The 26699-nt window shown below is 44.3% G+C and overlaps 1 protein-coding gene across 2 annotated transcripts in view; it reads right to left on the bottom strand.

Moving 5' to 3' along the window:
* Positions 1-26699, bottom strand: part of LOC306912502 (abl interactor 1-like) — a 60730-nt gene that overhangs the window by 13151 nt on the left and 20880 nt on the right. For both annotated transcript variants that reach the window (XM_079488773.1, XM_079488774.1), the window contains exons 3-7: positions 15840-16016; positions 6695-6816; positions 6078-6218; positions 5089-5192; positions 4675-4905 (exon numbers count right to left, since the gene is read on the bottom strand). In XM_079488773.1, coding sequence (XP_079344899.1) covers positions 4675-4905; positions 5089-5192; positions 6078-6218; positions 6695-6816; positions 15840-16016 — 775 coding nt within the window. The remainder of the gene's footprint in view (positions 1-4674; positions 4906-5088; positions 5193-6077; positions 6219-6694; positions 6817-15839; positions 16017-26699) is intronic.

Below are 26699 nucleotides of genomic sequence, written 5' to 3'. Positions count from 1 at the left end.
GTGCGTGCGTGCGTGTGCAATGTGTTGTCTATAACATTTTTGACCCCCATCTATCTCTGTGTTTTTTACTCTCTCTCTGTAAAGCATTACTATTAACTGTGTTGTTTTCACTTTATAAATGATTCATAGCTCTTGGGCCCATTAAAAAACCTTTACTTATCACTGACCACCTCCCTTTCACAAGTGGCCTTGACGCTCCATGCCAGCTGATATGAACATGACCTTTTCCTTATTCCACTGCTGTGGATTTGAGAAATGTGTAACACTATATTTAATGATATTTCATTAATTGATCTAATGACCATGTTGTGTTGGTTCCACCCACTGACTAGTAACGTGACCCGTGGGTGTCTATTTAAGTGGGTGGATCACTGGCATCTTGAGTTTGACCAGATGAAGAGCCTTGGCTCGAAACGTCGTCAATACATTTATCCTTTGGAGCATATGAGTGTGCGGCTTCCCTTCTCTTTTCCTACATGACAATCTCCCAGCTTTCATCCAAAGACTGAGGACAATCTCCCAGCTTTCATCCAAAGACTGAGGACAATCTCCCAGCTTTCATCCAAAGACTGAGGACAATCTCCCAGCTTTCATCCAAAGATTGAGGACAATCTCCCAGCTTTCATCCAAAGACTGAGGACAATCTCCCAGCTTTCATCCAAAGACTGAGGACAATCTCCCAGCTTTCATCCAAAGTCTTCAGGGCATTAGGCTTCATATTGGGGTGGTGACATGAATGGTTTCCGAAGCAGTAGGGCTAATTAACGCCAGACTACTCAACCCGCAGGCTAGATCACTGTTTGCCAAACAGTGGGCCGGGACCCATTTCTGGGCCGCAGACCCATTTTTATAGTAAATATATCTTTATTTTTGATGTCCTACATTTTGTTATAAATTATAAAAAATAAAGTAAATAAACATTTTTCTAAACCATTTCATAAATGATTTAGCCCTTAAAGGGCAAATTCACCCCTTTTGCAACCATATCTTATTTTAATGATGTTTAGGACACAATAAACACTTTCCTGGGGGTGTGTAATATGTGTTTTTAGATGACACCATGTTCATGCCCAAATTGTATCATGAAATGGTGGTCTCACCTCCTTCCTGGATTCAAGTCACACCTCCATGCAGCCTCCCCCCTCATAGATATTTAAAAAATAGATGCCTCATTGTGACACTTGCCACATAAAATGTGTGAAACAATGTATTTCCTGGCCTGGTATGAGTATGAAAGAAAATGAAACATACTGGGGAATAACAGGGGAATATGTTTGTTAAACTAAGGTTGAATATTTAACACTGAAATGTAGTGGAGTATACAATATAATGTGTTTTGTGTAGTTGAACCATTGTCATCAATTTTCTGTTGACAAATGACAAGGTTTGATCACAAGGGGAGCTGTGGGGAAATGTGTGTGAGCAATATTTCCAGGAAGCTATAAAAGACCAGGAAGTGAGGCGCCGAGCCTGGGTTCCATTTTGGGCAGTAAGAAGAGGGTTTGGTGTGGCTAGGTTTCTTTGCCAAACACACTCTTTTAAAGGCCAATACTATGCCAATTCAGAAGTGAACGAACAAATGTCTGCCTGACCGAAGAACTTTGCTGAGGAAAGGAAATAAAGTTTGGTAGGGCAGCTTCTGAGGTGTGGAGCTCTGTCAAACAAACAGAGCTGGTGAACAAAGGACCCAGCGGACCACGCCCGACTTAAAGGTTGGGTGAGCAGCATATACTTTTTCATTTTTCCGGTAAGCAATGCATTGCCTTTTTGTTTCGTAAGTTTTTTGGACTGTCTAATTGAACTAAAGAGGATCTACAGCGGTTGGATTACTGTGGATACTCGGATTACTTTTTTCGGGATTACTTTTGGAACACTGACTTTGGGGCACCTTTAAAGGGACATTGTAGGGGATAATTTAAAGGGACTTGAACATTTAATTTACATTTTGAAGGGATTGATTGCCCAGTTTGTATGATTTTGGTTTGATCTATCCGTAAACAATATAAAGACCAGCCATTTCAGTTAAAAGGAAATAGTTTTGCGTTTTCTTGTGCTCTATACTACTGTTCGTTTCCAGTGTCAAGGTTTACTGTCGCAGGTACAGGACCTTTATTTATTTATTTTATTTAATATAACTCAGACTTATTACGCCAATAGGCCTGATTGTTATATCATTGGCTGCTGCAGTTTGTTGGAGCCATGTGTGTCGAGTCTGTCGACTGGAGGGCGGAACAATTTACACTCTGGGGCGGAAGTGCGCCCAAAGTGCGGAAGGCACTCAAGTGACTAGCCGCAATTTGCAACTCTAGATTTTTTTACAATGGGATGAATCTAGAGTTGCAATACCCTCCATTGACTCCCCACTCATCATATTGCGTTTGCGATCTGCTGGTCTTAAACTACGTTAAACTCACCAACATTGCAGCTGTAGTCCAAGCTTGAATTATGCTCTTTCAATCTGCCGAGCTTGTTTTTCATAAAAATCCCCTGTAGACATGTTATGAGCTACTTTCTGTCCAAAATATTCCACAAGTGATATTCCTGCCGTAATATTCAACCTGCCGTAAAACAAGACGTGCGGGAGAGTGCTTGTTTAATAGAAGGCTGTGCGTGACGGGACGTCGCGCTGCGTCGGCCTCTTCTTTGGGTGTCTTACCTGCGCAGGTAAGATTCTATTAAACAAGCGCTCTCCCACACGTCTTGTTTTACGGCAGGTTGAATATTACGGCAGGAATATCACTTGTGGAACATTTTGGACAGAAAGTAGCTCATAACATGTCTACGGGGGATTTTTATGAAAAACAAGCTTGGCAGATTGAAAGAGCATAATTCAAGCTTGGACTACAGCTGCAATGTTGGTGAGTTTAACGTTGTTTAAGACCAGCAGATCGCAAACGCAATATGATGAGTGGGGAGTCAATGGAGGGTATTGCAACTCTAGATTCATCCCATTGTAAAAAAATCTAGAGTTGCAAATTGCGGCTATCAAGTGACTACTGGCCAATCACAGCGCATCTTTTCCGGGACTTGTCAGACCCGAACCTCCGCTCTGTGACGCACGCAGAAGCTTCTGTGAAGCACCAATGTGGAAGATTGAGCATCACTTGAGAGCATTCGCCCCAGATCAGGAAGAGGCGTCTATCTTTCTATGTCTATGTCCCCGCTCTCCACGAGGAGGGGCAGTGCACCAAAGCATTATGGTCATTGTAGGAATACAGCTATCCAGTCAAACCCTAGTCAAACACACAGACTTCATTGTATTTCTGGCCATAGAGTGCACATTTCAAATTGTGCTACTGTTATATCCAGAGTAAGCGATGGTTCATTGAGGCACGGAAGGCAGAAGGTTATAGTTACCCTCATTCATTCCCCTTAGTAATTCGTTCTGCTTCTTTAAATCAGCTGCCTCTCCAGGTCATCTCCCTTCTCACTCATTCGGTACGAGCTATCTCATCCACGCCCTCATTTCCACAGTGCATTCTGGCCTTCTTAAGCAGCCTCAGCTCACTACTCATTCTTCATGCTGAGCTGTCAAAGCAGCTCGTTCAGCGTCTGTGTGGAAATTTCCCCCACCTCCCCAGCCTCCTCCCTGTAGTTCTTAGTCCAGGGGTTATGGGATATTATTGGATTGTTTGCGATTGTGTTGATTCATTGTGTTGAATCATGTGTTGATGTGTTATTACTGTGTATTGTTGTGGGGGGTCGTTGATATCAGAGCTGTGTCTCGGTGCACAGATAATCAGAGATATCAAAGGTGATAATGACCTGTGTCTCGGTACACAGATTATCTGATATCACATGAGCAGAGCCACACCGCCATACTAACATGCAATAGCTTCGCAATAAATGGTTTATGGTCAATCTGAGCCGAAGTGTCTCAATGAACTACTACAAATACTATTAACATTGAGTGACTGCAGTTTCTTCCAGTGGTGAAATGGCCTTTTAAGATAAAGAGTTTGGGAACCACTGAACTAGAGGCCAGCGTTTCATCATTGAATAAAGCCGTTGGTACGCAGAGCAGTGGTTCTCAAGGACCCGTTGGTACGCAGAGCAGTGGTTCTCAAGGACCCGTTGGTACGCAGAGCAGTGGTTCTCAAGGACCCGTTGGTACGCAGAGCAGTGGTTCTCAAGGACCCGTTGGTACGCAGAGCAGTGGTTCTCAAGGACCCGTTGGTACCCAGAGCAGTGGTTCTCAGTTGGTACGCAGAGCAGTGGTTCTCAAGGACCCGTTGGTACGCAGAGCAGTGGTTCTCAAGGACCCGTTGGTACGCAGAGCAGTGGTTCTCAAGGACCCGTTGGTACGCAGAGCAGTGGTTCTCAAGGACCCGTTGGTACGCAGAGCAGTGGTTCTCAAGGACCCGTTGGTACGCAGAGCAGTGGTTCTCAAGGACCCGTTGGTACGCAGAGCAGTGGTTCTCAAGGACCCGTTGGTACGCAGAGCAGTGGTTCTCAAGGACCCGTTGGTACGCAGAGCAGTGGTTCTCAAGGACCCGTTGGTACGCAGAGCAGTGGTTCTCAAGCTATTTCTTGTGCCAAGGACCCCCCAAATTGATATTTTTTGAATTGCAAACGTATAAATGGATAAAGTGGTTCAAATTATTGTGATGCTGTATTAACTACTTTTGTTGCTACTTTGAGAACCAAGCATGCAGTAGTAGAGCACACCTATACCTGGGTTTTGGGGGGGGTAGGCGCCGGGGCCCCCGTTGAGGTGAGGCTGCTGGGAGACAGAGAACTGGGAGTTGACGGAGGGTGCGCGGCGGTAGGTGCCCGTGGCCGACACCATGGAGGCTGAGGACGAGGTGGTGGACGAGGAGTTGTGGCGCGAGATCTGGCGCGAGATGGTGCCGAACTGAGACATGGGGATGGGTCCCAGGCCAGGACCCTGGGGCACTGACGCTGCTGCAGACAGAGAGAGAGAGAGAGAGAGAGAGAGAGAGAAGTGAGTTGTTATCAAGTGGTCATCAAATTATTGGCTTAGGAATGCGACAAAAAAATAATAATAATTAGGAATGAAGTATTATTTCATATCATTACAGTGGGTCTGTGGGTCTGAGTTAGTTGGCAGATATTGGGGGACTTTACCTTGGCCCATACTGGGAGGAGAAGGGGTGGGAACAGCCAGAGGAACACCCACAACACTGCTGCCTCCGCTGTTCTCCCTACCGCCACTACCCCCACTGCTACCACTACAGAGAATGAGAGAGAGAGAGAGAGGGAGTGAGTCACATAGCCATAATAGCTGGAACAAACTTCCAACATAATATTTACCTGCAAACCTTTGAAAATCACAGACAGTTTAGCTCAATTTATGTTTATCCATATGATAGTGTCGCCGGAAATAGTACAAGCTCACAGCTCACATGCTATTTTTGGCATGTGACACAGTCGTGCGGCTTAGTATAAATCAGGCTTTAGGCACTGATAGAGAGATCATTAACATTATTGAATCCATATTGCCCAGATGCCATCTGAACCAGGGAGCCGCATTAAGCCATTGTGTGAAATAATAACATAATAATCATAATAATTTTGCATGTGTGGGCGAAAGCTCAGCTACAAATGCCTTCCCGCGTCCATGATTGTCAGACTGAGGTTGCTTGAGACAGTGATGCACTACCTCCTAATGAGTGATGAAATACAACCAGATAAGAGGGCAGCTACTGTGAACGAGTTCAATACTCCTCAGAAGGTTTATGATCCTTCTAAATTTTAGAATACTCCTAGGAGAAGGTGACAGGACAGATCTATAAGCCAAATGTATATTAGCGTGCCTCAATTCGGTGTGCGTGCGTGCGTGCGTGCGTGCGTGCGTGCGTGCGTGCGTGCCTGAACTGAGAGTGAAAGAGCGAGAGGGTGCTGATTAATGGATGGGTGAGGCCACTTTAATTATGTGATAACTTTTGAAACAATCCCCTTAGTCTTGAACACGTCTGATTAACATGCCTGTCAGAGTGACTGAACTGTGAGCACAAGGGGGTCTTTCTGACTGGAAAACTGTAAATTACCACATTATGATAAAAAACGGCATCACGCGTGCGTGCATCATTGTGTATGTGTTGTACGTGTTGTACCTGTGTGTCCTGGGCCTCTGGTTGAGTGAGGCTGTGCGTGCCGGGCTGTGCTGGTTGCCCAGTCGGGCTGGACTAGTCATGTAGTCATTGGGAACCACCGGAGGTTTGACTGGTTCCAGGGTCTTGTAGGGAGTGCTACGCCTAGAGACAGACAGACAGAGACAGACAGACAGAAAGACAGGCAGACAGACAGACAGACAGACAGACAGACAGACAGACAGACAGACAGACAGACAGAATAGAGCGACAAGAGGAATGAGATAGCGTAGGACATTAGAGACTAGAGGCAGCTGAAGAGAGAATCTTGGTCGACCCAATACACGACTGACAACAGCATGCCATACGTACGCCATATACGGTATTAGGAGTGCAATAGTTAATCAAACTAATTTATTCCAAGAGATTTATAAAGGAAATACCAATGATCGATTAATAATAAGATCTGGCCATGTCAAAATAGGCAAAACGTTTCAAAGAAATTCCCCTAATTAGTGAAAATTGCCGATCTACAATTTCACAATGCCATACAGTGTGTAATACGTTCAAAAGCACTATACATTTGAGATATTATTATTATTATTATAAAGAAATAATAGAAAACGGGTTACGGTTCTCACCCCAGGGTTCCACGTCCGGCCATGGGGGGGCTAGGGGGCTTCTGTGTGGGGGGGTTGGTCCTCGATAATGTCCCTCCTCCTCCTCCTCCTCCTCCTCTCCCTGCTGCATTGTTCCCATGTTGCTGGAAGAGAACCAAGGTAAAGGTCATTCAACAATAAAGTCCTACCATGGTCAGGGACTCGGGGTGCGTTAGACAGGCAAGCCTGAGGGCATTTATATCTTCAGTAGTAGTTTCAGAGGAGTTTCCATGAGGAAGGGCATTATTTGAAGGTCATTTTGGGTGGAAAACAATTTTCTGCAGGTGCGTAACTGATTGATTCACGACTTCAACCGTGAAGGGTATTTGTTTTGTAAATGAATGCCCTGTTTTAATCATACTACGGCAGTGGTTTTCAACCAGTGGTCTGGGGACCACCAGTGGTCCTTGAGGAGGTTCCAGGTAGTCACCAGCTAAATAATGGAGAGTTGGTAACCAAATTAACCCTTATAGATCTCTCTTGAGAGCGTAAAATGAAACCAAATGGACCCTTATTATATTTCCATTTGGTTTAATATTATGCTCTCAAGACTTAAATTATTGTTAAACATCTGCATTAGTTAATTTAAAAGAAGTCTACACAATTTGAGAATGTAAAAAAAATATTGTTATTTTGATCTGCCTGTTATCTCTCCTAATGGTACCAACATCAATATATAGCATGGAATCTGGACAAAATCTTATCCAACGATAACAAAATATTCTTAGTTTTGGGTCTGTGAGGCTAAATGTCATCAAATGGTGGTCGGTGGCTCAAATGCCAACTAAATAATGGTCCTTGATATGAAAGAGGTTGGAAACCACTGTAGTACGGTTACACAAAAGTATCAAAAGTAGCAGATCCTCAAGCTTTTAACGAAGCGACACATTTAGAGCTTATAGATCTGCTACTTTTGATACTTTTGACTTTGAATCCTGAGAAGTAACAGTTTTGGAAATAATGAGGTTTCCACCCGACAGAGACGGTATACCGCGAAAATAGACGATCTACAAGCTCACGACATGTCACATTGCGACATGTTGTGAGCTTGGAGACCGTGAATGTTAACATAGCGTGAGGGGGAGAAGGAAGCTTCTTACCTTGGCCTTAAGCCACTGAGTGCAAGCAGGTAAAGACAAAGAGAGAATGGAGTTAAGAAAACAGGCTTGTTGGTTATTGATAGCAAAGTTGGTCATATCATTTTACAAATACAGCTGCATGGTAACAATATAGAGTCCCCTCATCATTCATTCATTGTGCCTCTGCTAATGCATCTACTGTAAGCTGTGGGTCTCGACTCTCGACGCATTGGTAAAGCCCAAACCACACCAATGGGTCGAGACGCAACGGTTTTAGTGTTCGTTGCAGCGGTGTGATATGTCCTGTTGCACGCCGGCGCATGGTGGGGCATGTCGATTGTCGACGCAAGTCAACACAAGTGATTCAATTGGTTCAATTCAATTGCTTGTAGTTGTTCAAGTTGCTTGTAACTACATGCGTCTACTCACAACCATCTGGTGGAGGAGTTGCATGGCGACCCATTGGTGTGGTTTGGGCTTTACTGCGGTGGCAACTGCAACTTAATGTGAGAAACACCAAAACCCATATATAGGCTAAAATCAGCTCATCAGCCAGCCGCGTCCCTGCGCCTGTGTGTGGAGAGCTGAGGGGAAAACCAATTCTGAGGAACAATTCCATCATAAACTTGAGAAACACTTCATTTTGAGGGAACAGAGAAATGTAGTGCTGTGGCAAAGTCACAGTGCCTGTTACCTGAAACTGAAACCACACAGTGTTAGAGGAAACCAACCATGTTTCTGTCCTAAGACATCAACTAAGAAAGATCAAGTAAATAATAAACTTTAGATAAATGCAAAAGAGATTGAGAGCTGTTGTTGTTTTATTATAACACAGTCTAGCATCCATCACTTGTTTTTATGTAGCCTGAGGGAGGTCATTGAAAGTAAACTGTATCTGCTGTTTCTCTGAACATAATAAATGTAAGTGTTGGACCCATACTTGTTGTCTTTGGATCATTTAGGTATTCAGTATTCAGTGTCACCCAGTGTCTAGAACCCCTTAAATAATTGGAACCGATCAAGACAACAAGACCTCCAACAATATGATGAAATTAAGTAGTAAAACTAGGTGAGCCTAGTTAAGCAAGATATAGTCATCTCATCTGTCAGAACGTGAAACAAAGGACTATTTCCTGCAACAAAAAAGGTCTCTGTTGGTGCAATTACCCAATATAGCACAAGTGAAACTACTGTAGTTAAATAATATAAGCAACAGGGAATATAACATGTTAATGACATCACTGGGGAAACAACTTACAAGATGGCATTTCTTTTCACATTCTACAGACATGCTTCTAGGCCATTCCTGGGTTTGAAACGATTAAGAACTTGGCCAGTATGAAATACCTGCACACTGCTGGCTTTGGTATAATGGGAAGCCATACAGTTGGGTGCCACCGATATTGTCCCTTATCATTTGACCCATTTAGGCCTGACCTCAAAATTTTAAAAAATCCTTCTAAATCCTCCAGTTTTCTGAAATAAATATTTTCACGATTTAAAAAAAATAGCAGATCTACAAGCTCGTAGCGCGCCACTCGGTGGCGCGCTATGAGCTTGTAGATCTGCTATTTTTCAATAGCTAAATTATAACAATGTTTAAAATACCAAAAGGGGTTCCCGCCCAAAATGGGTTAACTGTCCTTTTGCGCAGATCACGCAAACCTCAGCAAAAAGAAAAGGACAATATCGATGGCCTCCAACTGTATGTTTCTGCGTTGATGTGTTAGCCTGTCAGTCAGTAAGTCAGTTTGTCAGTCAGGAATATTGGCTTATAGGCCCCAGGGTATGGCTAAATTAATTATCAAATTACAAGAGTGTAATTGGTTTTCGGACCAGTTATGAGGGAAGAAAACATGTGATATTTGCCACACCCCCTTTGAAAGACAATGCATACTGTGTCATACTGCTGCTCATGATGAATATTTAAAGCCTATACTTGATGTATTTCTACATTCTGGAACAGTGGCAGTGTGGTGCACTTAATGTCCCTTTACAATTCATGAAAATCCACAACACTCTGCAGCAAAACTGTGCTAACAACCATAAAATAGGCTAAGCACATGTTTTTCTTTTCACAAGGAACCGTTGAGATTGTAAAGTGCAACAGTTATTCAGTCCACCATGTATGAAATTGTAATTAAAACTCCACAAGTTCTGCATTGTCTTCCATTATTTGACGCAGGCTTACATTTTCCCTTTCCCTCTATCCTCTCTCTTATAATAATTATTGGCATAGCAAGTGATACAAAATATTATCAAAGGGCTGTTTTATGCACTTCCACAGCTCACATCCCATTTCATCTGATTATTTGCATGATGTCCAGCTAAAATGGAAAATGACTCAACCTAAATGTCAGAACCGACACATAAAGGTGATAAAGGTACAACAACAAACACAGTTGTTCTGCCACAGAAGCATTACATCTTCATCCTAATTTAAATAGTAAAATATATATTTTTTTAATGCTGTGTTCGGGTTATGTCATTTTATACATTTGAGACCTGTTTCAACATCAATCAACATGTAATGGTACTCAATGGACACACATGCACGCACACACGCACACACACACATGTTCTCTGTGCTTTAATTTAGGCATGATATCATCTAGTGGCTACTGGCTAATTGGTTTTGTGATATGGTTGTATGTATAATGTACTGTAAAGTGTATTTAGCTGCTGGTGACCATTTAATATATGCCTACGATTGGCATCAATCTGGACTCTTATGGCCTGGTTTGCAGCTCTGCTTTTGTTTAGCTGAGATGTGTTTTGGCTGCTGATCTTTCTTGTCTCCATAGCGAATCTATCCAGATGTGAATCTAGCCAGATGTGAATCTAGCCAGATGTGAATCTAGCCAGATGTGAATCTATCCAGATGTGAATCTAGCCAGATGTGAATCTAGCCAGATGTGAATCTAGCCAGATGTGAGTCTAGCCAGATGTGAGTCTAGCCGGTTCAAGTGAATCTAATGAGTTCTTCTCATCTACATATTAGTATAGTATATACAGTATGTATGTTAGTCAATAGAGGCTATATGATGTATGTCTATTCATGGCTCTGCACACACACACACACACACACACACACACACACACACACACACACACACACACACACACACACACACACACACACACACAGTCTCACACACACACAGTCTCACACACACAGTTAGTGTCGAAGTGTCCTTGAGCAAGACTCTGAACCCAGAGTATAATGTTTGGTAACTAGGGCTGTATGGGCGTGCCATGCCATGCCATTTGGGCTGTATTGAGGTGGGCGTGACTTTTGTGGCCGTGACCTGGTTTGACCCTGGTCATGACCCTCACCAGATCACACCACCACTGTGCAAATATTAAGTACAAACATGTACGAGCACGCATGCGTGCACATGAATACACACGCCTACAGAATGAGCACATTAAAAGCACACATAGCCTTAGATATGCAAACACACCAGCACACGTATGCATACACAGCATACTACACCCATCACCACCACCACATCTCTCTCTGCACTGTGGCTGATGAGGTGGTGGGATTGAGCTGAGCTGAATGAATATCAGTGCTTCTGAATTATTTACAGCCATGTACTTTGGGAGTAGAAAGGCAGAATCAGAGATCACTGTGACTGCGTGTGTAAAAAAAAAAAGATGGAATCTGATATGCTTCTCTGCCTGCGTCAGAGTCAGCCGGAGAAATCAAATGGAATTCAAAATGGACGGCTAGAATAGATACAGTTGCCAGGAAGTCTCTAAACTTGCAGTTCTCACTGATTGACGTATTTGTCACAGTCTGCTTCGCTGCACCCGTTTTGAATGCCATCAATGCATTGAAAGGGACAAAATCACGTTTAATCAGCATTGAATGCTCTCAGTAGCTGTCTACTGACCTACCAAGATCTCAGTAGGCTGCATTCTGTGTGGTCGATCACGGCTACTGTTTTGACAGAGACGACGCGCGTTGTCAACTGACTACATGGTCGGTTAAGACTGATATGAGGTTAGGGGACTTATGTGGCCGGTTAAAACTGATATGAGGTTAGGGGACTTATGTGGCCGGTTAAAACTGATATGAGGTTAGGGGACTTACGTGGCCGGTTAAGACTGAGGTTAGGGTTAGATTTAGTGTTTGGGTTAGTAATGTCGGACAACACGCGTGGTCGTTGTCCAAACAGTAGCCGTGATCAATGCACAGAATGCAGCCTATTGAATTTCTCCAAAACGTCACAATAACATTTTGCACTGGAGACGTTAGGTCAGTAGACTAGACGTGTCTACTGCAGCATTCAATGCTCTGATTAAACGTGATTTTGTCCCTTTCAATGCATTGATTGATGGCATTCGAATCCGCTATTCTTGTCTCTCCTCTCCAGACTACTTTCCTTCAGCTCCACAGAGCTGCCATACTCTAGCTGTCCACCAGATGTCCTCTGAGGTTCCCACCTTTCCCCGTCACCTATCTACACACATGTTCCCACTCCTCTCATCAGCCCTGCACTTACCTGGCCAAATTATTAGGGTTCAAGTTGAACCCCGACCAACAAGTCCGACATCACTATTCTGGGGGAACATTCGCCCCCAAAATAGCCGATCTGCAACCTCACAACGTGTCACGATGCTGTGAGCTTCTACTGTAGGTTGAAAAAAGAGCGCACCAAGTACAGCGCCAACTCAGGTCTGTTTTACTATAGAATGGAGGGTTTAAGTGGTTAACTGGAACGTTGCCACAGATTGTCAAGTGTTGTTACCTAGTGCTTCATGTTTTAGCTCCCTAAAGCCTCTGCTATTTCTAGTGCTTCATGTTTTGACTTTTCCCATGTTACTTGTTTACAGACGGAAGAGATTGCTTGAAGGTATCCTTCTTTACGAGTTAAAACCGAGTTGGGTGAACTCTCATTGAACTCATGTGCTTCATGAACATACAGTGAAGACTTAAACAGGTAACTTCAGTAGGGTTAACTCTCTGGTCAACGTTGTCTCACCCCCAAAAGGCATATTATTGTATATTGACCAAACGTCAACAGGGGGGTGGGGTTGGCAGAAAAGTATGACATTTGGGGAATATAATGATTTAAGAATTCATAACTCGGTGACTCACTGAGTCAGCTCAAGCGGACTTAGCAACATTCGGCACAACGACTTGCTCGCCTACGCTCGCTACGCTCAAGTCTGCTTGAGACAGCGCTTAATTGTTTTTTGGTCGGACCGCCAAAAACGCATCTACGGAAGTCCCGAAAAGGAATATTGTGACAATATGGTCACAATATGAGGGGGGTGAGACAGACAGTGTTGTTCTGGTAGGACAGAAAACCAGTAGCTATAGGGTTCCTTGTAGGACAGAAAACCAGTAGCTATAGGGTTCCTTGTAGGACAGCTAAAACCAGTAGCTATAGGGTTCCTTGTAGGACAGAAGACTAGTAGTACTAGAGTTCCAGGATGACTAGGGTTGAGGAGTGCTGCTCACAGCATTGCTCTAAATGCTGATATTTATTTACTCTCTGGACATTCTTGTTAGTGTTTGCTATTTAGACACACCAGCACCTGCAATCCTCAGCACCATTATATAGCCGCACCTCTAATTGAGCTCATTATTTTGATATACATCACTTGTGCCCGGCCTAAATCAATTCTACCGGAAAGGATAACACACATTTAGAGTGTAGTTCACACCTGTCTCTCTCCTGCGTGAAAAAACAGGCTGTCTGCCGGTGTAATTACTGCTCAAGACTTCGAGACGGTCGATAGGCTAGCCTTTTAGCTGATTAAATATTGACAGTAGTGAAGGTTTAACATAGACTGAATGTAGCTCACACTCTAGTTCAGAAATTGCAAATTAGGGACCACATCTTGGTTTGTGTGTGTGCGCATGCATGCGTGTGTGTGTCTGTGTGTGTGTGTACGTGCGTGCGTGCGTGCGTGCGTGCGTGCGTGCGTGCGTGCGTGCGTGCTCAGTGTGAGATGTTGGCCACGAGTTGTTTGTTACCCCTCTGCCTCACAAAATGTGGGAAATCATTATTCATCTTGTTTCCGCTGCACTCTTCCATCTTTTATGCTCTCTCGACGGGATCCGTTTCTTCCCTTGTTTGTGTGCATGCACTCAATTCCCAAAGTGCACATTGACAGCTTCTGTCATTGCCATTCATCTGGTTTCCGTGGTACGACATTTCTTTATACAATCTCTTTTATTCTTCACCCTATGTCCTGCCCGTCTCTGCTGGGATAGTGAAGCCGGATATATTCAGAACTTAGTTGGGACACACCACCACAAATAGATCTACATGCTCACAATGCATCGCTCTACGATGTGCTGTGAGCTTGTAGATCTGCTATTTCCGGTGTGCGACACCACACACAGCAAAGTATATGAAGCCCTTGAGTGTCTTGTTGATTTTCAAACATCTAGCGATTTGAATGCAACATGCTCGCTTTTCCCCTCTTGGTATAAGCCGGCGCACACAGAGATTTGGCTCAAGCCGCTATGCAAATTAACCGACACCAGGAAATGCAGCAGCAATCAAAAGGGTCTCTCGGATAAATGATGAAGAGCACACAAAAACTGAGCGCTTTCATTTTCTTTTTCATGTTGTCCTGTTGCAGCCTGCCAGGTATACTGTTACTACTGTTACTATACTACTATACTACTGTTGTCCTGTTGCAGCCTGCCAGGTATACTATTACTACTGCAGTGATTTCTGCCAGCAACCTTTTGAAAAATACACATCCCCCAAACTATATGGAGCAGCTCCAATTGTAACCGCTGTCATAGGGCAAGGGAGAAAAGGATCTTGGCAAAACAATGAACCATAGCGTCCCTATTCTAGGGTTGAACATTTGGCGAGAATTTCAGATGTACAAGGCCCACAATGCATCACAAGGCCCACAATGCATCACAAGGCCCACATTGCATCACAAGGCCCACAATGCATCACAAGGCCCACAATGCATCACAAGGCCCACATTGCATCACAAGGCCCACAATGCATCACAAGGCGACGTGTTGTTTGAGTTTGTAGACTGGCTATTTTCAGCAGAGATTTGTTGGGTTTAAGTGTTTAATTAAAATAATTGAAAGTTATCGCCAGTAAGTCCAATAGCCCAATATTATCAATCATCAGTCATCAAATAAGTAAATTAAATGTTAAAATTAGAAAAAGTGTGTAACCAACAATATGATTATCAGAGCTAAAATGTCATTAATGTAGTATTTAAATGAGTATATCTACGAGCTCTACGATGCGTTGTGAGCTTATGAATCATTTTGCAAAAGGATTAGGTGTAGAGGGGAGGGAGCCACGATATAATAAACTCCTGGAGGACCCTGGTCAACAAAGTTCACCATAGACCAGTAAAAGTTTATATAAGTATTGTTAAAGAAAGTTATTGTTGCAATGCAAATACAAAGAAGCAATTAAACAGAAAAGGACAACGTTCTCTATTTTGAGGCCAGTATACGTGTGCTTGGCCATTAACAACCCAATGCCGTATTTTCTTCAAATTCCATGAAACAGCATCTACGTCAACAATAATAATAAAAACAGACATATCTAACCGCGGCAAACAAATATCCATGCCTGTTTTCCCCATTATTTGGAGAACCATATAGGCTGGGTAGGAAATAAAATGCATAAGCCAGTGTTCTTGTGGTGGATTTGTCCATTTTCATCACGCCCACCTTTTTAGAGGCAGCTATATACTCTGCTGCTGAACCCAATAACCAATCGATATTGCTGCCAATAAACATGCCCCCAGACTAGAGGTCACAGTCTCAATCCCGAGTGGAAGTCAGTCAGAAGACCCTTGTCAGATGTCAAATACTAATAAGCAACACTAAAATAGCTTCGGTGTGTTGACAAGATGCATTAGGCTGTCTGGTTTTCTGTCATACCAGGAACCCTAGTACTACTGGTTTTCTCTCCTACCAGAAATCCTTAAACTACTACTTGTCTGTCCCACCAGAACAATCGCTAATTTGAAACTACGGCCTTTACTTTGACACCGTGACCACCACTGTTTCCTCACTGGTGGGAGGGAGCTCTTACTTTGACACCGTGACCCACGTCGTCCAGCAGTGTGTAGTCGATGGGCTTCCTGATGTAGCGCACCGGCCGCTCCATGTTTCCAGGGGCGATGATCTTGTGTGTGCGCGAGGTGTTCTTGTTGGTGGTCAGAATGCCGATCTCTCGCCGTGCCACCTTCTCTTTATGAATGTCCACCGTCTACAGAGGAGGGAATGGTGTGAGAGAGAGATATCAATGTTGAATGTTTTAACCGGTTTCCTACCAACGTGATAGATTTAGATATACAGTAGGGTAGAAATAATAGGGTAGGTATAATGTAAAAGTACGATACTATCAAGTAATCTAGTAATCACTAGGAACACAATGAAAACTAGAAAAAGTGCCCTTCTGGGCACAGGTCTCCACCAGGAGGATAGGATTGTGTGTGATGTTTGGCAAAATGTTTAGGAGTAATATAAACGTGTGTGTGTGTGTGTGTGTGTGTGTGTGTGTGTGTGTGTGTGTGTGTGTGTGTGTGTGTGTGTGTGTGTGTGTGTGTGTGTGTGTGTGTGTGTGTGTGTGTGTGTGTGTGTGTGTGTGTGTGTGTGTGTTGTGTGTGTGTGTGTGTGTGTGTGACGCGACGCGACTTGGCCTGTTGTAGCGCCACCATGAGGCTGATTTGAAAACTGTCAAGTGGCATTTCTTCCTCAGCCTAGTAGTGGGAATAGGCATGCACAGTTTCACCGCAATCGGACGCTGCGTTGCGGAGTTGTGGCAATTTGTACAAAACGGGTACAAAACGGGCTACTCCTGAAAACTTTAGAAGCCAATCGTAGCCAATCAGGATGGATAATTATGAGAAATCAAACAAATCACATGATCACATGACTATGGAGAGCATGTGTACCGATTTGCGTGAGTAATATTAGAAAATGTGTTTTACATATGTCGGCCTCCTGGTGGCGCTATAAAGAGCAGATGTGAAAAATTCCAGGCAAAGGTTTTTCCTTGGCCTCTAGGGAGTGTGCATACATGGTTTTACACAGATCGGTGCAGTTATAGGTAAAAACACAAATCCGCCAGTTATAGCGCCACCATGAGGCTGAGTTGAAAATATTCAAGTGGCATTTCTTCCTCGACCTAGTGGGAATGTGCGTGCAAAATTTCACGGAAATCACACCATGTGTTCATGATTTGCAGCATTTTGTTTGAAACGGAGCACTCCTGCGAACTTTGGAAGCCAATCTTAGCCAATCAGGATGGAGTCTGAAAAATCTGAAAGACCCGTTTAGTTGAATGGCTCTAGAGAGACTGTGTACCAATTTGCGTAATGTTTGGACAAAATCTGTAGGTGTACTGTCAAAACATTTGTTTTGCACAAAGCGGCCTCCTGGTGGCGCTATAACAGGCCAATGTGAAAACTTTGGGGCAGAGGTTCAGCTCTGGCATTCAGGGAGTGTGTGTGCAGAGTATGGCTGCGATCAAGCCAACGGTGCCAGAGATTAGCTGTTCACAGACGGACGGACGGACACACGGACGGACGGACGGACGGACACACGGACGGACGGACGGAGTGCAAAACATACTCTCTCCCCATGCCTTCGGCCTGGTGGAGACAATAAACTCTTGGGCTTTTTTGTGTCCTCCTTTTGACTACTACTGTGTGCAATCAGATGTTTGTACACATAGGTTTTGCAAGCATTTAAAGACATACAAGTAATTTAAATACATAACGGGTAAAAAAAAAAGTTAAGGAGAAAAGAAGTAAGAGTCATGAATAAAAGCAGCATAATTTGCCTTAACGTTATAATTAAAGTTATAATCAAAAGCAGTGCCCACAACGAGGAAGATCTACTACTGGTCTGACCAATCTGATACTGTATTAATTTACTAGTCCTGTTTTGTATGGAATGGAGAGGACGTTGTTTTGTATGGCATGGAGAGGACGTTGTTTTGTATGGCATGGAGAGGACGTTGTTTTGTATGGAATGGAGAGGACGTTGTTTTGTATGGCATGGAGAGGACGTTGTTTTGTATGGCATGGAGAGGACGTTGTTTTGTATGGCATGGAGAGGACGTTGTTTTGTATGGAATGGAGAGGACGTTGTTTTGTATGGAATGGAGAGGACGTTGTTTTGTATGGAATGGAGAGGACGTTGTTTTGTATGGAATGGAGAGGACGTTGTTTTGTATGGAATGGAGAGGACGTTGTTTTGTATGGAATGGAGAGGACGTTGTTTTGTATGGAATGGAGAGGACGTTGTTTTGTATGGAATGGAGAGGACGTTGTCTGCATTTAAAAACCTATCCGCAGTGTATCCAAACCAGAAACCATGGATAACAATTCATATCAAGCTGCTTTCAACGCAGATGCCTCTGGAGACAAAGCAGAGTAGGGCGAAAAAAGCCTGTTACGATCTCTGCAGAGCGACCACAGCAGCCAAACAGGATTATAGCAAGACGATTGAGACACAGTTAAGTGATAATGGCCCATGCAGGGCCCATACATTATATCTGACTATAAAGGGATACAAACCGACATCCCAGGTTGTGTGATCAGAGCGTGCAGCTGGCTGGTGTTGTTCATGGACATATTCAACTCTCTCTTTCCCTGTGTGTACTGCAGGCCTCCTGCTTCCTTTATCACAAGTAAGACGCGCGGACGCGGGAAGCGAACGCAGCTCGTAAATTGCAATAACAACAATTAGAATAAATTACGAATTATTGAGAAGTGTGTGGTACTGTAAAATTATAACGGGTCATTATTATGAAGTGTTCCCCATCCCAGTACATTTTGAATACCGGACTTGTACTTGTAACTTGAGTATTTCTACAATAGGGTATTGATACTTTTACTTAAGTAAAACATCTGAGTACGTGACTGTCTTCCATCACTGCTAACAGCAAACCCCAAACCAACGAGCCAGTGTCAGGTCCACCTGAGGAGGCCAGTCCATTAACCCTCTTGGAGGCTGACGTGAGCAGAGCCTTCAAGCGGGTGAACACCTGTAAGGGCCAGGCCACATCCTCCAAGCATGTGGACCATTGTTTATATTTGTATTTAAATACTTCCCACACACAAGCACCCGACAGTCAACACATTATATCAAGCACGCACGCACGCACGCACGCACGCACGCACAGCTCATCTCCGACTGTCCGCTCATGGTGGCTGAAAGCAGCTCACAGTGGGCTCCACCCCCAGACAGACCTTCCTCCACCCAGGAGAGACTCATGAATGATAGATGGGACTTGGAGAGATGGATGGATGGAAGAATTGGATGGATGGATGGATGGATGAAAGGAGGTGAAGGAATGAGGGAGGACAGGCGATTGAGGCTCTGGACAATGAGGTCACACTTGTGTTCATAGGGATGGAGAAGGGGTGTACGTTCACGCTTGAGTGGAAACCACTCTATTGTTCCGACGTTGCCCTTAATTCTTGGACGGAATTGTTCTAGGCAACAATGACAGACGGCGACTGGAATAAGAAGTGGGCGTCTGGATGTGTGTGTGTGTGTGTGTGTGTGTGTGTGTGTGTGTGTGTGTGTGTGTGTGTGTGTGTGTGTGTGTGTGTGTGTGTGTGTGTGTGTGTGTGTGTGTGTGTGTGTGTGTGTGTGTGTGTGTGTGTGTGTGTGTGTGTGTGTGTGTGTGTGTGTGTGTGTGTGTGTGTGTGTGTGTGTGTGTGTGTGTGTGTGTGTGACATCCACAGCAATAAGGTCACACTTCAGTCAATCATCAAAGCAGGCCAGCTCGCTCTGCCAGCCCCGACCACCACCAGAGCTCCAGAATTGGTCTCGCTCTGGATTGCTGAGACACTGCCGGTGTCACTGTGGGCCGCTGAGCCAAACGCTCACATTTTACGCTTCTCACACACGTGAGATATAATATATATTATATGTGTATATGTGCAGTGTACACAGCAGTGTACACAGCAGCTACAAGCAACGACCTGCTTTTGGGAGAGGAAACCAAAACGGTCACGCCTAGCTGTAGCTGGGAACTGACAGACCCGCCTATTTCCTGTCAGAGATAGGCGGGCAAAACTTGAGAGAGACGAGGGAGATGCAGCGACAGATGAGAGATGGTAGGATAAAAGAAGAAAAAAGAGAGGAGAGGCAGATTATGGAGAGTGGCAGAGAGTGACGTGAAAGACGAGTGTGAACTTCTCTCTCTCTATCATCACATCAGACGTACGTAATGCACACTTCCTTCCAGGGTGGGGATCATCATAGTTACAGTGTGTTGCAATTCACCCTGCCACTGACACTGCATTTAACCTTTAATACGTTTCCTGTTGTATGTATGTATGTATGTATGTATGTATGTATGTATGTATGTATGTCGGGGTATGTATGCGGTGTCCTCTCTTGTTTAAGACCGTAGCCCAATCAGGGACCAGCATATCTGGCAACGTCATTATGTCATCATTACAATATATCATAATATATCAGGGTTTTTTTGGGAAGCGGTGATGCCAGTGGTGAGCGCACCTCATGGCGCACTCTGCACAAGTACGTACAGAGAGAGAGAGACACACACAGACAGACTCAAGGTTCTGTCTTATGCGAGTCTGTCTCTCTTCATAACGTTTAAGTACTGCTCTCATTTATCTCTCCCTCTCTCTCTCCATCCAATTTTCTTAATCTCTTTACATTAACAAACATCTGGTTGAAACTGACGCCTTCTACCATATGTGTGTAGGAACAGATGGTCGAGCGGGATGGACAGCATGTTTGTTAACTGCTGGAGCTGTGGTTTGGGCTCAGCAAAACTGCACTGAGCAAGGCTGGAGCTGACGAGCTGTACTAGTAGTGTTAGAATTTCACAGCAATTTCTCTTGGGCTGGAGGAGCGTTGCTGCGGCAGACAGTGCAGCATCTAAAACAGGATGATGGCCAGGCCGCAGGGTTCCCCCCAGGGCTTCACAGCCAAGGCCTTAGGCAAGTATTATTGTCAGGCGACTTGGCTGAGAAAATTCCCACAAAATGTAATATTTCATTGTATTCGTGAGTTTAATGTGGACCAAACTGTCACCTGAGTATCCACAGTTGGATACAGTGGTTAACAACCATGACTTTTCCGGGCCAAAATGTGTCACTATCGGTATGTCAGTAATGTATCTGACTGTGTGCGAAATACTCCTATGCAAGTCTTTTGTTAACATTTCTAAATTCTAGTGTCAGACTAGACATTTACATCCACCGTGCATCACTGTTCATCTTAGCAAAGCCAACCGTAGCAAGTGAGCCTATTTTGAGTAATAAAAATGATTATAATTAAAAGGCAGCTTATTAGGACTGTTATTAACAAAAATACAACCGAAAAATGTTCACTTAAAGTGTTTAAGTTATACCCTGCCCAAAGCACCCAGAAGCCCCTATGCTTTAAGTGTTTAAGTTATACCCTGCCCAAAGCACCCAGAAGCCCCTATGCTTTAAGTGTTTAAGTTATACCCTGCCCAAAGCACCCAGAAGCCCCTATGCTTTAAGTGTTTAAGTTATACCCTGCCCAAAGCACCCAGAAGCCCCTATGCTAGTATGCTTTAAGTGTTTAAGTTATACCCTGCCCAAAGCACCCAGAAGCCCCTATGCTTTAAGTTATACCCTGCCCAAAGCACCCAGAAGCCCCTATGCTTTAGTTATACCCTGCCCAAAGCACCCAGAAGCCCCTATGCTTTAGTTATACCCTGCCCAAAGCACCCAGAAGCCCCTATGCTTTAGTTATACCCTGCCCAAAGCACCCAGAAGCCCCTATGCTTTAAGTTATACCCTGCCCAAAGCACCCAGAAGCCCCTATGCTTTAGTTATACCCTGCCCAAAGCACCCAGAAGCCCCTATGCTTTAGTTATACCCTGCCCAAAGCACCCAGAAGCCCCTATGCTTTAGTTATACCCTGCCCAAAGCACCCAGAAGCCCCTATGCTTTAAGTTATACCCTGCCCAAAGCACCCAGAAGCCCCTATGCTTTAAGTGTTTAAGTTATACCCTGCCCAAAGCACCCAGAAGCCCCTATGCTTTAAGTGTTTAAGTTTTACCCTGCCCAAAGCACCCAGAAGCCCCTATGCTTTAAGTGTTTAAGTTATACCCTGCCCAAAGCACCCAGAAGCCCCTATGCTAGTATGCTTTAAGTGTTTAAGTTATACCCTGCCCAAAGCACCCAGAAGCCCCTATGCTTTAAGTTATACCCTGCCCAAAGCACCCAGAAGCCCCTATGCTTTAGTTATACCCTGCCCAAAGCACCCAGAAGCCCCTATGCTTTAGTTATACCCTGCCCAAAGCACCCAGAAGCCCCTATGCTTTAGTTATACCCTGCCCAAAGCACCCAGAAGCCCCTATGCTTTAAGTTATACCCTGCCCAAAGCACCCAGAAGCCCCTATGCTTTAGTTATACCCTGCCCAAAGCACCCAGAAGCCCCTATGCTTTAGTTATACCCTGCCCAAAGCACCCAGAAGCCCCTATGCTTTAGTTATACCCTGCCCAAAGCACCCAGAAGCCCCTATGCTTTAAGTTATACCCTGCCCAAAGCACCCAGAAGCCCCTATGCTTTAGTTATACCCTGCCCAAAGCACCCAGAAGCCCCTATGCTTTAGTTATACCCTGCCCAAAGCACCCAGAAGCCCCTATGCTTTAAGTTATACCCTGCCCAAAGCACCCAGAAGCCCCTAGTTATACCCTGCCCAAAGCACCCAGAAGCCCCTATGCTTTAGTTATACCCTGCCCAAAGCACCCAGAAGCCCCTATGCTTTAGTTATACCCTGCCCAAAGCACCCAGAAGCCCCTATGCTTTAAGTGTTTCAGTTATACCCTGCCCAAAGCACCCAGAAGCCCCTATGCTTTAGTTATACCCTGCCCAAAGCACCCAGAAGCCCCTATGCTTTAGTTATACCCTGCCCAAAGCACCCAGAAGCCCCTATGCTTTAAGTGTTTCAGTTATACCCTGCCCAAAGCACCCAGAAGCCCCTATGCTTTAAGTGTTTCAGTTATACCCTGCCCAAAGCACCCAGAAGCCCCTATGCTTTAAGTGTTTCAGTTATACCCTGCCCAAAGCACCCAGAAGCCCCTATGCTTTATACCCTGCCCAAAGCACCCAGAAGCCCCTATGCTTTTCACATGCCTCCTCCACCCCATTCACCTACATAGTTGCTCTTTTCTACCGCGCCGACGACGCAAACAACCTACTCGTCAAAGACACCTGGGTGAGCAACCCTCCCGGAACCTACGCCCCTCCTACTCGCCAAAGACACCTGGGTGAGCAACCCTCCCGGAACCTACGCCCCTCCTACTCGCCAAAGACACCTGGGTGAGCAACCCTCCCGGAACCTACGCCCCTCCTACTCGCCAAAGACACCTGGGTGAGCAACCCTCCCGGAACCTACGCCCCTTCCCCTTGTCCATTCTTATTCATTCAATAAACATCCTTAATAACCTTTTTCAAATGTGTGGTTCTTGACTCGTGGATTAAAAGCATCACTCCAGCATGGCACTATTGGAAGGGCAGCAGTAGTCTACAATACAACCAGTAACAAGTGGTAGAAAACCTTATAAAGTCCTTAAATACTATAGCAGGATGGCTAATCCAAAACATCACCTAAACATAATCTGACAGCACAGGGGTTATTTCTAAATGCTCACAGGTATTATATGTGTAGTGTATAACACAGCCTACAGTCCATACAGTTGGGTGCCACCGATATTGTCCCTTATCATTTGACCCATTTAGGCCTGACCTCAAAATTTTAAAGAATCCTTCTAAATCCTCCAGTTTTCTGAAATAAATATTTTCACGATTTTTCAAAAATAGCAGACCTACAAGCTCATAGCGCGCCACTCGGTGGCGCGCTATGAGCTTGTAGATCTGCTATTTTTCAATAGCTAAATTATAACATAGTTTAAAACACCAAAAGGGGTTCCCGCCCAAAATGGGTTAACTGTCCTTTTGCGCAGATCACGCAAACCTCAGCAAAAAGAAAAGGACAATATCGATGGCCTCCAACTGTAAGTGTGCCAGGTTTATCTTGACCTGACAGGACTCAGAGCTCAATGGGTCACCAACCATACCAATGAGTAAAACAATGAATGGATGAATCATAGTGCTTGTAGTGGTGCTTAGAGATGAAGGGAGGGGCGGTGACTAATGGATTCATGTTGTAATGTTTTGTGTCACATTACAATCAGAATGAAGCACTTCCCTTTCATTTGTCATGACACTGACAAGCTGGAGTGGAATACAAAGGCCCTTTCTCTTGGGAGTCATTGAATACCAGTAGTGTAAAGTAACTAAGTATATTTATAATTATAATGTTTTACTTTACTGGAGTATTTTAAATTTTCAGTACCTTTACTTCTACTTCACTACATCTCTGAGGCAAATATTGTACTTTTTAGTTTTTACTCCACTACAATTATTTGGTGGAAACATTAATTACTAGTTACTTAAGCTTGTAGATCTGTTATTTTCAAAGGATTTCACACATTGTATATAATGAAACTTGTGATATGGGGCCTTCTGCATAATGAGTACTTTTAATTGTGGTATACCTTAAGTATATTTTGATGTCAATACTTTTGTATTTGTACACAAGTAAAAGAGGAGGTGGTTCAGAGCAGGGCCGCTATCACAGGAGGAATTGGATTTGGGGCAATAACCTGACTAGCAGTGCCATTTGGGTACCATACAATACAGTGCCCATTTGATCCTTCTCAAATTCTAGCAAAATTAATGAGCACAATTTTGCATAAGCCTTGACAGAAAGAAGGGCGACTCACGGATTAGTGAATGATGTAATGACCTTTCACAATATTACTCTCTAAGCAGCACATTTCCACAGTTCTCAACCACTTGGACTGGCTGCTGCAGCTACCTATTAAAGATAGATTTATTAACAAGCAACTCATATAACAGCATGACAGGGTGCAGATCCTGGGTGACTTCAACATTCACAGTACCTGTTGTCCGTCCTCCTCGGTTTTAGCTAGAGATTTTATTAATCTTTATGAGTCTTTTAACCTTGTACAATCAGTTAAAGGTCCTACCCACATAAAGGGACATACCTTAGATCTTGTGCTCTCTGCTGGTGTCTCCTTAAACAACCTAGAGCTAGAATCATTTCCACCCTCCGACCATAAGGCTGTGCTATTTAAGACCCTGATCCCTCTCCCAGATCCTAGGCCTCGTACCTCTATCCGCTCCCGTGTGTTCAACTCTAGTTCCGGTCAGCGTTTCTCCCAGGCTTTTCTAGACCCCCAGCCCCATGCGAACACTTCCTCCCTCCCCCTTCACTCTGTGAATGACCTAGTTGACGACTTTAATAAAACATGCACGAATATCCTAGACTCCATCGCACCATACAAAGTTAAATTCCCCAAAACAACTGGCCTGCACTGGCTCAACGACCATACCAGGGCAATCAAAAAGCAGTGCAGGAGAGCAGAACGGAGGTGGAAAAAAGACAAGTTAACTTCTTCCTTAACCTACCTAAAAGATCTCATGTCCAACTATGAATCAGCTGTGAAAGATGCCAGAAACCAATATTTCTCAAAGCTCATTGCTTCACAATCACATAACCCTAGAATACTGTTCCAGACAATTGAGTCCGCAATGGGCCCTCCTCCAAGTCAGCCCTTAGAAGCCTCCCCAGAAATGGTCAACAACTTTGTCTCCCACTTCGTGGAAAAAATAGAGGGCATCAGGCTGAAAATCTCCTCTGCACCCACAGTCTCCTCGGATTGTCCCCTATTAACAACCAAATTCCCCCAGTTTCAACAGATCTCCATGACAATCCTAGAAGATATAGTCTCTCACATGAGCGCCACCTCCTGCCCACTCGACACCATTCCCACCAGATTCCTCAAAGAGATTCTCCATACGGTTGGTCCAGACATATTATCCATCATGAACTGCTCTCTGTCCACTGGCTCTTTCCCAGCAAGTTTCAAGAAGGCCTTGGTCCAACCACTACTGAAGAAACCCTCCCTTGATCCCCTGGTCCTGAATAATTATAGACCAATTTCTAAACTCCCATTTTTATCTAAATTGTTGGAGAAGATCATGTCCATTCAATTGCTTGATTTTATGACTTTTAACAGTACGTTTGAGGTTTTCCAGTCTGGTTTCCGAGCACTCCACAGCACAGAGACAGCGCTTTTAAAGGTCACCAATGATTTACTGCTCACTGCGGACTCCGGTAACTGCTCCTTGTTAATTCTTCTTGATCTTAGCTCTGCGTTTGACACTGTTGATCACTCCATTTTAATTGACCGCCTAGAAACCTGGGTTGGCATTGAGAGCGTAGCCCTGAATTTATTCCGCTCCTATCTAACGGACAGATCATTCTCTGTGGTGATCGGAGAAGCCTCTTCCTCTCCAGTCCCCCTCACCTGTGGTGTACCACAGGGATCGATACTTGGCCCCCTCCTTTTTTCTATTTACATGCTCCCCCTTGGCAATATAATCCGTAACCATAATATTCAGTTCCATTGCTATGCAGATGACACGCAACTATACATTCCTCTACAACCCGGTGTCACAGGTAATCTGTCCAGTCTCCTATCATGCCTTTCCGATATTAAAAACTGGATGTCAAATAACTTCCTACAACTGAATGAAACCAAGTCAGAAATCATATTCTTCGGTCCCCCTAATTCCAACTCAGCCATTCATCTCAGAACTCGGTAGCCTATCCCCTAACGTAAAAGAGGTCGCCCGTAACCTGGGTGTGCTTTTTGACTCCGGCCTCACTTTTAACCCCCAAGTAACACGAGTAGTGCAGACCTGCTACTTTCAATTGAGGAACATAGCCAGGATCAAAAGCTTCCTGACACCCGCAGATCTAGAAAAGGTAATCCACGCTTTTATCTCGTCTCGTTTGGATTACTGTAACTCGATTTATTCTGGCCTGTGT

The sequence above is a fragment of the Electrona antarctica genome (assembly GCF_951216825.1).
Source record: "Electrona antarctica genome assembly, chromosome: 19".
NCBI lineage: Eukaryota > Metazoa > Chordata > Actinopteri > Myctophiformes > Myctophidae > Electrona > Electrona antarctica.
This window is presented reverse-complemented; position numbering and strand designations above follow the sequence as displayed.